This window comes from Neovison vison, chromosome 6, assembly GCF_020171115.1.
Source record: "Neovison vison isolate M4711 chromosome 6, ASM_NN_V1, whole genome shotgun sequence".
In the NCBI taxonomy this organism is placed as follows: Eukaryota; Metazoa; Chordata; class Mammalia; order Carnivora; family Mustelidae; genus Neogale; species Neogale vison.
Genome location: NC_058096.1, coordinates 152,794,595 through 152,807,367, shown reverse-complemented (window position 1 = coordinate 152,807,367; position 12,773 = coordinate 152,794,595). Strand labels below are relative to the sequence as shown.

The 12,773-nt window shown below is 34.8% G+C and overlaps 1 protein-coding gene across 8 annotated transcripts in view; it reads right to left on the bottom strand.

Moving 5' to 3' along the window:
• The window catches only part of RBMS3 (RNA binding motif single stranded interacting protein 3), a 582,541-nt gene that overhangs the window by 95,938 nt on the left and 473,830 nt on the right, over positions 1–12,773 (bottom strand). For 6 of the 8 annotated variants that reach the window (XM_044252609.1, XM_044252613.1, XM_044252610.1 and 3 more), the window contains one exon: positions 11,645–11,695. The exons of the other annotated variants lie outside the window; for them this stretch is intronic. In XM_044252609.1, coding sequence (XP_044108544.1) covers positions 11,645–11,695 — 51 coding nt within the window. The remainder of the gene's footprint in view (positions 1–11,644; positions 11,696–12,773) is intronic. 8 annotated transcript variants of the gene reach the window in all.

The following is a 12,773-nucleotide window of genomic DNA, read 5'->3' as shown; positions in this document are numbered from 1 at the left end:
ATGATTATTCATGTTCATAAGCCCCAAATGCATTATAGTTTAAGTCTCCTAAGAACATGTCTGATAAGAGCAATAAATTATTTTTTTAATTGGTTTGGTAGAATAAATGAGTCTTTTCCCAAAATTCAAGATAGTGTCACATTTGATTTCTTTTAAATCTTTAAAAGTAGCTATATATAATGATATTTAAAATTGTTCTAGAATTTAGAGAAATGGAATCCTTTCAAATTATTATTATAAAGCCTGTATAATTCTGATTTTCAAATGTAACAAAAATAGTACACCTAAAAGATAATAATACTTAATAATTTCATTAGTAAAGACTGTGCCAAAAAAATAAATGAAGTATTAATAAATATAATTAAGTATGGTTCTAAGACAGCTTCATCACAACCAAAAGGACTTTGTTGTATAATGGTTCCACCTTAAGAAATATTTACTGAAATTAGTTCAATGTAATTAATTACAAATACATTAATAAAGTGAAATTGATTAAATAATTTTAAAAACTCAGTATTTTCTCAAAAAAACTTTGATTAATTTCAACATTTACATTAAAAAAAAACTTCGTAGTGGCATTCTCATTAAGATAAAGAATCAATCAAAGAACATGCTGCAATACAACTGGGTGAGAAAAAGGATTGTGAGACATAAAAAAACTGAAATGAGGTAGGAAATGAAATTATTTTGATAGCCTGGGAAACCTGAGAATCAATGAAACGGTCTACTGGAAATAATAGAAAAATTCAGAAAAATAGTTAGCTATAAAATCATTTCATACATGGGGCAGATGAACTGGATAAACAGCATCATGAAGACTCAACCAGATGTTTCTGGTTGGACAACCAGAAAGAAATTATAAATTCCTAAAAATATTCAACCTATGAAGACTGAATCATGAAGAAATAGAAAATCTGAATGACCAACTACTAGTAAGGAGATTGAATCAGTAACCAAAACCTCCTAACAAACAAAAATCCAGGACCATATGATTTACTGGTGAATTCTGCAACACATTTAAAGAATACCAAACTTTCCCAAACTCTTCCAAAAAAGAAAAGACGAAGGAGTACTTCCAAACTCACTTTATAATGCCAGCATTACTCTGATGCAGGGACATATGGCTGATAAAGACATTATAAGAAAAGAAAATATAGACCATATCCCTGATGAACTCAGATTACAAAATTCTTAATATAGTAACCAAATCCAACAATATATTAAAAGGATCATACACTATGATCAAGTGGAATGTATTTCAGGGATGCAATCAGAAGAATGGTTCAATATTTGCAAATTAATTGATGTGATACATTACATTAACAAAATAAAGATCAAAATCAGATGATCATCTCATCTTCATCAACAGATGCAGAAAAAGTATTTGATAAAACTTAACATCCATTCATGACAAAAGCTCTCAACAAATGAGGTATAGAGTAAATGTACCTTAACATAATAAAGACCATACATTAGAAAGCCACAGCTAACATGGTACTTAACAGTGAAAGCTGAAAGCTTTTCTTCTAAGATCAGGAATAAGAAAAGAATGCTCACTCTCATTATTTTTATTCAACATAGTACTGAAAGTCCTAGCTAGAGCAATTAGGCAAGAAAAAGAAATAAAAGGCATCCAAATTAGAAAGGAAGATGTAAAACTATTTGCTGATAGCTTGATATTATATATATATATATTACTCTAAAGACTCTACCAAAAACTGTTAGGACAAATAAATTCAGTAAAGTTGCAGTATACAAAATCAATATACAAAGATCAGTTGCATATCTATACACTAACAACAAACTATGAGAAAGAGAAATTAAGAAAACAGTTCCATCTTACAATTTCATCAAAAATAATAATTTTACCTAGGAATAAATTAAACCAGGGATGAAATAGATTGGAGAAGACACAAAAAAAATGGCATGATATTCCATGATCACTATTTGGAAGAATTAATATTGTTAAAATGCCCATATTTCTGAAAGCAATCTACAGATTCTATGAATTCCCTATCAAAATCCCAACAGCATTTATCATAGAAATAGAGCTAAATCCTAAAATTTGTACAGAAACACAAAGGACCCTGAATAGCCAAAGCAAAAGAAAAAAGAAAAAAGCTGTAAACGTACACTTCCTTATTTCAAATTATATTAAAAAGCTATAGTTATTAAAACAGTATAAGATTGGCATAAAAAGAGACACATAGACCAATGGAACAGGATAGAGAATGCAGGAATAAACCTGTCAATATATGGTCAATTATGTTCAATAAACAACGGTGTGAAAACTGGATAGTCACATGCAAAAACAAAAACAAAAACAAAAACAAAACACTGCATCCCTATCTTATACCATACACAAAAATCAACCCAAATTGGATTAAGACTTGAACAGAAGACCTGAAACTATAAAACTCTTAGAAGAAAACATGGGTAAGCTACCTGACCTTGGTCCTGGATGAATTTGGATATGACACCAAAATAGAGGCACAAAAGCAAAAATAAAGAAGTAGGATTCCATCAGACTAAAAAGCTTCTGCACAAAAAAGGAAACCATCAACAAAGTGAAAAGGCAACTTATAGAATGGGGAAAACTACTTACAAATTTTATATCTGATAAGGGATTAATATCCAAAATACATAAAGAACTCATACATACAACTCAATAGTAAAAAACCAAACAATCTGATTTTTTAAATGGGCAGAACAACCGAATGAAAATTTTTTCCATGGAAGAAGACAAATGTCCAGGAGGCACATGAGAAGGTGTCTGAATCTCTAATCATCAGGGAAATGCATATCAAAACATAATGAGATATCAATTCATTCCTGTCAGAATGACTATGATGAAAAACACGAGATAATAAATGTTAGTGAGAATGTAGAGAAAGGAAACCCTTGTGCCCCCTTGATGGAAAAAGTAAATTGATGCAACCACTATGGAAAAAGTATGAAGATTCCTCAAAAAATAAAAATTAGAACTGCATATGATCCAGGAATCTCACCTATGAGTATATATTCAAGAAAATGAAATCAGGATCCCAAAGAGATGTCTGCACTCCCATGTTCACTACAGTGTTGCACAACATCACAAGAGCCAACATATGGAAACAATCCAAGTGTCTGTCTATGGATGAATGTGTAAAGATGTTGCATATACATATAATGGAATATTATTCAACCATAAGAAGGAAGGGAATCCTGCTATTTATGACAACATGGATGGACTTGGAGGGCATTATACTAAGAGAAATAAGCCTGACATAGAAAGGCAAATATTGCATGGTATCACTTATATGTGAAATCTAAAATGAATAAATACATCAATCAATCAATCAATCAATCAAATCAGTCAATCAACCCAAACTCAGAAACATAGAATAGAAAACAGTGTTTTCCAGGGTTTGGGAGGGTTGGGGAAAATAGAGAGAGGTTGGTGAAAGGGTACAAATATTCAGCTGTAGGATGAATGAAGTTTGAGGATCTAAGTAAATCATGATGACTATAGTTAATGACACTGTATTATATTATTGAAATTTGCTAAGAAAATGAACTTAAATGTTCTCTCTCTAACATACATACACAAAAGTTAAATACATGTGTTAATGGGTATGTCAATTACCTAAATAGTGGGAATCCTTCCATAATGCATATATGTATCAAACCACAACAACACTCACTTTAAATATCTCACAATTTTATTTGTCAATTATACCTCAAAAGAGCTAGGGGAGAAAGTAAAAAATCTTGAGTAAATGGAAAAAAATATTTTTTTCCTTAGAAAAATTCATTGTATATATGTCATATTTTTATATTTCCCATTAGTTAATATATAAATTCTAAGTGATCTTGATCAAAAACTTAGTGGATATTTTTTAACTTTAATATTTTAAACTGGTACTAAAGTTAATTTGGAAATATAAAATAGCTAGAAAAATTCTTGTGAAACAACAAAAAAATAATGTTGGGGATTAAGTCCTGTCTAATATATAAGTATTATAAAATAATAATTAAAGTACTAAAGTAATGGTCAGAAAATAGGTCCACAGAATAGAATTGATTCCAGAAATATATCAAAGATATAAAGCAGTTATTATATGATAAAAATTAGAATAAAGTTTTATATCAGTAGAGAAAATATAGATGATTTACCTAGCAGAAGTTGTTAATGACAATTAGTTACTCATTTAGGGAAAAAATTTGGATAATAATCTCATACCATATTGCAAAATAAACTCCAAAAGTCACAAAACTTGAAAATAATACTTAGTATAAACACAATACTAAACATATGCTGATACATTGTTTTATGTCAATATATCTCAATTTTTTTAAAGGTATTAAATAAAAAAGTAACAAAAACTTCAAACCCCTCAGATTGTTTGAAGTGGCGGGGGGGGGTGGGAGGTCGGGGTACCAGGTGGTGGGTATTATAGAGGACATGGATTGCATGGAGCACTGGGTGTGGTGAAAAAATAATGATACTGTTATGCTGAAAATAAATAAATGAAAAAAAAGTAACAAAAAATCACTAAACAAACAAAGACATAGGGTGCTTTACTATTTATTTTTAACCTATGGGGTTTTAAATCTTATATTTAATAAGATATTTTACATGGGAATCCAGATGCTCTAAAGCAGGGGCTGGCAAAAGACAACCTATAAACCAAATGTGGCCCTCACCTATTTCTAGAAATAAAGTTTCTTGAAACTCAGCCATGCCAATTCATTTACGTATTTTCTATGGCTGCTTTCACTCTACAACCAGAGCAATGCCTAGGTGTGAAAGAGACCATACAACTCACAAAACTGACAATATTTATGTTTGGATCTTCACAGAAAAAGTTTGGTGATCCTTGCTCTAAAGCAGAAAATTGGCAATCCTAAACACATAATACTAAATACTAACGTTCTGCATGATGAACACCAAAACATTAAATTAAAAGCAAACAGAAAATATCTAAATTGTCTATGACAATGTTAGCTGGCTAATTGCATCGTCTTTTAAAAATAGGGGATTGAGGGGCGCCTGGGTGGCTCAGTGGGTAAAAGCCTCTGCCTTCGGCTCAGGTCATGATCTCAGGTCCTGGGATCAAGCCCCGCATCAGGCTCTCTGCTCCACAGGGAGCCTACTTCCTCCCCTCTCTCTCTGCCTCCCTCTCTGCCTACTTGTAATTTCTCTCTCTCTGTCAAATAAATAAAAGCTTTAAAAATAGGGGATTGATACCCCGAAAGAGAAATGAGCAAAGCACATGAGCTTGGAGCTCCCAAGGGAAAAAAATTTATTCAATAAACATGAAAAGCAACTCAACTCCTCTAGGACTCAGAGAAATACTAGTAAAACATCAGCAAAGTACTATTCACTATTACTTAAAATATTTGAAACTTGAGAATTCCCAGTGTTAATTGAGGCCATGGAAAAATAGACACTCTCCACTTGAAGTGTAATTTGAGAATTATGTGTATCAAATCTTAAAACACACATACTTTTTCTACCAGCAATTTATCCTACAGATATTTTCTCACAAGTGTTCAATATTACAGTCTTGAGTTTATGAGCAAGCACTAGAAGCAACTTAAAGAACTGTGGATAGAAAATTGGTTAAATGCCTTTTGGTGCATTTATATAATGGCATATTATGAAGTGATAAAAAAATTGACATAGATCTAGATGTGACTCATGCAATGACATCCAGTACATTCTTTTATTGGGAAAAAGTAAAGCAATACTTGTAGAATGATCTTGTATAGATGTTAAAAATACATACACATTTATATACAAATACATACAGACTTCATATGCATAAAAAATGGACTGGATGGTTACATAAAAATTTATTTACTAGGTTTATTTCTGGAGAGTAGAATTGGTAAGTGAAGAGGTCCTGAGTGAAAAGACCTTTATGCTGTATGCACTGACGAATTATGAGTCTTAAGTTTCATTGTTTAATGGTTATTTTTAGGTTGTTATTAAAAATTTACTTTTGAATTCTGAAGTTACATTAATGCTTTCATTAAACAATGAAAACCAGCATTTTTTTTAAATAGTAGTTAAGGTCTAAGAGACTTCCTATGGAAACGGTTTTGTTCATATTCACTTTATCCCAGTAGTATATTTAAAAGGAGGTGATTTTTTTTTTTTTTAGATTTTATTTATTTATTTGAGAGAGATCACAAGTAGGCAGAGAGGCAGGCAGAAAGAGGAGGGGGGAGCAGGCTCCCCGCCGAGCAGAGAGCCTGATGTGGGGCTCGATCCCAGGACCCTGAGATCATGACCTGAGCCGAAGGCAGAGGCTTAACCCACTGAGCCACGCAGGTGCCCCAGGAGGTGATTTTTTTTTTTTTTTTAATTTTTGTTCACTTATTTGACAGAGAGAGACAGCGAGAGAGGGAACACAAGCAGGGGGAGTGGGAGAGGGACAAGCAGATTCCCCGCTAAGCAGAGAACCTGGTGCAGGGCTCGATCCCAGGACCATGGGATCATGACCTGAGCTGGAGGCAGATGCTTAATGACTGAGCCACCCAGGCACCCCTAAAAGAAGGTGATGTTCTCAAGAAGATGCTCCTCCTAAGGTTATTGTCACTCGTTTGAATTCTCTTCCAGTAGAAAGAACATAAATGGGTTAGAGTCACTGACTTTTTGTTTTTGATATGTATTTAAAACAAAGATTTGGCCTGTAGATATATGTTTACCAAGTTAACTCCTTTGATAGCCAAAGCATTTTGACTTTATTACTTTGGTAATGAAACTATGAGATTTGGGATTTTTGTTCAGCTGGAGTAAAAGGATTATATCTGAAAATCTTGCTTTCTAAATAGTATTCAAATAATTTCAATATTCTTTCCACTTTAGGTGATGTGCTTTTACAGAAAACACACCTATAAATTTGTAGGATACAACCTCTAAAACTGAGCCTTAGGTTTTGTCTGTTTGCTGATAAGGAATGACCAAATCAAATATTCTGGAGCTTTCCTGAACAGCCTTGTTGTAGACCAGGAGTTTATATTTACTCTTTAGCTATAAATTTAAAGTTTATTAATCATAAAAGTCATAATTTAGCCATGCATGACAACAAACTATCCAATGATTCAATAGGGCATCTTGCATTTCTTAGGCTACTGTAATTAGATAACCAATTTGTAATTAAGTAAAAATGAAAGCTGACCTTTCTCCTTGAGATAATATAATGCTCACCATATGAAGAACAAAAGATTTATGATTCAAATGAGCCTAAATACAATTTAAGGGAATAGGACCATGCTTCTTCTTGGGAACTATCATCGTTTCACTTTGTCAGCACAGATTTAACAAAATATCCAATGTATTGCAACACAAGAGTTTCAATTGTGCCTTCATATAAAATTCCAATGTAACATGATGCTATGCAGAGTAGATATTTGGTGCAATCCATCATCTATTAAAATTCTGTCAGTGTGATGGGGTATTTCAAAGTACAGTACAGAAGCCTGCACTGAGAAGTTGCAATGAGTAACTGATCGCACTGACAAAGTCAGCATTTTTACTTCCTCACAGCACAAAGTGAGTCTAAAGTCGTGAGCTTTCTCTCCCCTGTGTCTATTCAGGGAACAATGACATAGTGTGAACAGAAATGATCTTGCTGTCCTAAGTGGGGTCTGACAACTTTCCAGGGGACCCAATAAGGTCCCAGAGTCCACTAACTGACTGAGAACTGTTCTCTTGCACAGATACAAGGATAATCATTATAATGCAGTCAGGGAGGTTTTATTCCCTCTCCCTTAAGAGTAAAAGCCCCTCGGGGTTCTTGGGTGGCTCAGTAAGTTAAGTGTAGGACTCTTGATTTCAGTTCAGGTCATGATCTCAGGGTCCTGAGATGGAGTGTCATATGGGGCTCAGCACTGGGTGTGTAGCCTGCTTAGATTCTCTCTCTTCCTCTCCCTCTGCCCCTCCCCACCTTCTCTCTGTCTCAAAAGAAAGAAATAAAGAGGGAAAGAAAAAAAGAGGGGCGCCTGGGTGGCTCAGTGGGTTAAAGCCTCTGCCTTCAACTCGGGTCATGGTCCCAGCGTCCTGGGATCGAGCCCCGCATCGGGCTCTCTGCTCTGCGGGGAGCCTGCTTGCTCCTCTCTCTCTGCCTGCCTCTCTGCCTACTTGTGATCTCTGTCTGTCAAATAAATAAAATCTTAAAAAAAAAAGAAAAGAAAGAAAGAAGAAAGGAGGGAAGGAAGGAAGGAAGAAAGAAAGAAAGAAAAGAAAAGGAAAGAAGAAAGAAAGAAAGAAAGAAAGAAAGAAAGAAAGAAAGAAAGAAAGAAAGAAAAAGATTGATTGAGTAAGGCCTCTCGGAAACTTTTTCTAAATCTACAAGAAAGTATACTACAACATAACTTAGAAAATTAAATCTCTAAAGAAACAAACTTAAATGGCAAACGCTAACTTTATGCTTATTCTGTGTGTTCTCTTGTCCCCTGCTTACTTCTTTTCCTTCTTCGTATCATTTCATTTCTCTCTTGCTAATCATTACCTATCTCCTTCCCCCCACCCCCATTTTAACCATTCATCTACCCTGGTAAAGACTAGAGGCGCAGTGTTCTAATTTAACACCTTCTGGAAGTCTCTTTGGATACAAGCCTAGTTGATACCTTGGAATCCTTTGGGTCAAGCCTGAAGGGCTTCTGACTCCAGTGCAGGGGTCAGTGTGAATTCACAGTGATGGGGGAGAAACATATTTATACTTGGAGCTTATACCTGAGATTTTCTCAAAATGGTGGCAAAGAAAACATGAAAGAGGAGAACAGGTGTAAGCAAATCAGAATTATGGGCAATGTCTTTGAGATATGTAGATAGTGACACCTTGAATTTATTTGTAAAGTAGGTTCCAGTTACTAACATAAAGGAGGTACCCAATAGGCCTTTTTTTCCTGGATTAGGTATTGAATGGTTTAGTAAGTAAATGAAAAATGTACCATTCTAAGCAATTTGTCTTATTTATAGCCATAAGGATGTCTCCAAAAACTCATTAGCAAAGTAAGTTAAATAAATAATATGAATGTGGTAGAAACTGGTGATTATTGCTTATTCTCAACTTTCTTCTATACCAACTCTCATTTTCTATAATTGGGCTAATCTTAAGTATAATGTTCAGTGTACTCATATAACTAAATAATAATAATAGTAATTTGCTGAGTGCTTGCTATTTGCCAGTCTCAATTTTAGGAGCTTTAATACCTTCTTTCCTTTAATGAGTAAAGTGCATAATTATTTAGGCATTAGTCAGCCTACATTACAGAGTAGGAAACTGTGACTCAGAAAGTTTAATTGCCCAGAGTTCCATGACAGAGAAAGGTTTCCTATCTCAAAGAGCCTAACCAACTACTCAGGCTATTAATCATCATGTTACTCATTCATACTTCTCAGACCCAGGTAGTTGTTTTATCTGCTTTATATTGCTTAAATATTTTTGTATTTTATCATTTATTAGTTATTTTGTATTTATTAATTGTACAGTGATTACTTTAACTCCCATTTTGGTTATTTATGCAATATAGACAACTAGCGAGACTGTTACAGGGAAAAGATTGATGCCACAAACTCTGTTTCCATGACACTGTTTAGCCAATTCCTCCATGTTAAAGACAACAAAGTGGTGGGTGGCCCAGGCACTCATTTTTCCAGGAATCTGCCCCAGCCACAAATATTATATTTTAAACCGAGTAACCTAGACTCAAACATGATGCACTGTCTAGTCACGGGAAGTGATAAGGTATCAGTGAGCAGTAGCCACAGCAAGGAATATCCGAGGTGATAAATTCACACACACGCACACGCACACACACACACACACACACACACGCACAGCTCTTGCTGGAAGAACATGTATGAGAAATAATACACCCAAAAATGGGGCTGAAGCCATGTTGGGATGGAGGATAAGAGGAAGAAAATTTTGCTAATGTCTTGAGTGACAGCTGAATTAAAGACACACACAAACATCTTTCTTTCTGATCACAGTTCTAGAAATACTGGTAGTATCTTACATATTTTGACATCTGGGAGAATATTTGGATTTTGATAGATGTGCATTCCCTTTGGCCACAATGAGGTGATCTATCACCTCGGGTTTGAGGACTAAGTTAGTATTCGTGCTCTGTAGATGAAGATACTATTTTTTTTATAAGGTAGTTGCTTCCTTCTAGAAAATCTCCACTTTAGAACTTGGCCAAAATTCCCTTTCCCTGTGTTGGCTCAGACTGTGCTATATATTAGTCTGTTAGTCTGGAAGTGTATATTGTATTTTATCTCATGACTTGGATATGAAAGGGTAACCTGGATTCATTGTATGTTGGTATAATTAACAGAACTTAGACCAGATAGACTCAGGAAGCCCCCAAGGTGTGTAAATAAGAATAGAGGAATTTGAAAAATATGGTCTAAAGTTCTGCTGTACTAAGCAATATATATTTTATTTTTTTAATTAAAAAACAAACTCAACACACTAAGAGCAATAAGAAGTGTCCCTTATTTTTTTAAAAAAAAATTGACAAAGCTCAAATATAAAAAGGAGGTGCTATGATCCTTTGACTCCAAGAAATGGATGTCTCTGAATTTAGTTCTGTGGTCTTTAATGTGTGATACTTTATTGATATTAAGATTTTAAATGGGTTAAAATGTAGTATTGCTTTTTCTTTGTACAACTAATACATTACATATTAAGAAGGAAAATATATAGCATGCCATACTTTAAAAACTATTTTCACATATGCTCTCAATCCTTCCAATAGTCCCATTAATATAGTGACAGAAAAGGAAACAAAGGCACAGATGAAAGCATGTCCAGGAGAGTATGTCACAGACCTTGTCACATGACCTTCTGTCTAGTGCTCTACCTCCTACTTCCTCTATCTTATCCTTCTACAGAGCTAGAAAACCTGGAAGACTTAGACAAAGATAAATGGAATAATTAGCCTTCAGTCTAGATTCTAATGAAATATGTATTACTTTCTCTTGGGATTTATATAATATCGTGCCACAAAATGGGAAATGTAGCAAGTAGAAAATAGAGTTTAAATATTTTTAGAAGAGATTTTTCCACTTAAGAAGGAGAAAATGGCTCTAATTAGTTAACCTAAAAAAAGTATCTCGCAACCTTGCTATATATACATATATATCTTTATCTATTAGTATGCAACTATCTTATGTCTCAAATATATTGCTTTGAGTCAATGCTTGGCCATAATACTGAAAACTGCACCCAGAGCACATCAAACTGCATCCAAAGAGAACAGAGCAAAACAGGAGAAGTAAAACAGGAAGACTTTCCCCCTATAAATGGATTTAATTGTTCAGAGTTCAGAATTCCTACATGAAGTAGAAATTTCCCATTCATAACAAATGGTAGACATCAGCTTAGGAGGTTGACTGCTACTTCCTCCAAGGTTTGTTCTCTCTCTGTCTCATTTCTCATCTGTCTCATCTTTCTAATTCTGCCATCTAGCTATTGTACATGCTTTTGTAGAATTTCAGGAACAGCTTTTCATCTGAAAAATATGGCTGCCTGAAAGAGGTATGGAATATAACAAAAGCTTTACCCCCAAAGCTTCTATGCATTACAAAAGCTTGCACTTGGATAATAGAAATATTTAGCCTCAGGTGACTGAGAACACTTACTGTTGGTTGCATAACGTATGGCGGATGAGGCATCCATGAAGTACTCTGGACCTATGCATCAAACAGCATTTATTAGCACAAAGCAATCACAGAGAGAACTTGGTTCTTGCGTTCAGTGGAGTCACACTAGGTCATAAGAAAGTGGAGTCCATCTGACTGTACAGCTAATTAGAGCTCAGAACTAAGGATAGAAAGGAAGTTCTCAGACCTGATTAATTTGGTCCCCGAAACTCGGTAAAATGTAAAGCAAATTCCTATATCACCAGAGCTGGCTGCAGTGCCTGCATGGACCCGGGTGGGCCTTGGAGCATAATCTGAGCTTGGTGTCAGAGGCTAGAGTCTTAGGAAGCCTCAGGGACCTCCTACTTAGAGGTCAACTCCCAGGGATAGACGTAAGTCATGAAGAGTTGACAGCTGAGACTTCCTCTTTTTCTGTCATTCGTTCTAATTTCAAATTCTCAAGTTATCCCATCTTGGAAATAAGTCCAAGTGGTAAAAGCTGGGGAAGAATTAAAGAGATCAGTTGGAAATTTGGGGGGAATGATTTGGGTTAAACCCAAGTTAAGCAAGCTTGTGATTTTTTTTCTTTCGTCATAATTGGTATGGCAAATAAAAATGAGAATTTGAGCCAACCAAATGTTCAGAAACGTGCCTTGTCAGCCAAATGAGAAAGTCAGCTTGTAAGGGCTGATTGTCACATAAAGAACCCTGAACACTTTATTTTCAATACGCTCACACTAACAAAATCGCCAATGCACTTTAGGTTAAAAAAAAAAAAAAAAAGAAAAAGAAAAAAGAAAGTGGTGAAAGGCGAGAATCAACAACAGAGGAAATTGCTCTGATTCTTTTTTGGAGAAAAAGGAGCTAGAGTTAAGTTCCACTTATGAGCCCTCCCAAGTGAAATCACTTTTCTGTGGATATGTGTTATTCATGTCACCAAAGTTCTCTACACTGGGGCTCATTGGGTGGTCTTGGCCGAAACACAGGCCAAGTTTTTTTTTTTTTTTTTTTTTTTTTAAATGGGTAAAAAAAAAATCACACAAAAAAACACAAAAACACACATTACACCCAGGCAGGCCTGCGGGAAGAACAAAAACGGAACAGCACCTGCACGTTGCCTCATGGGTCC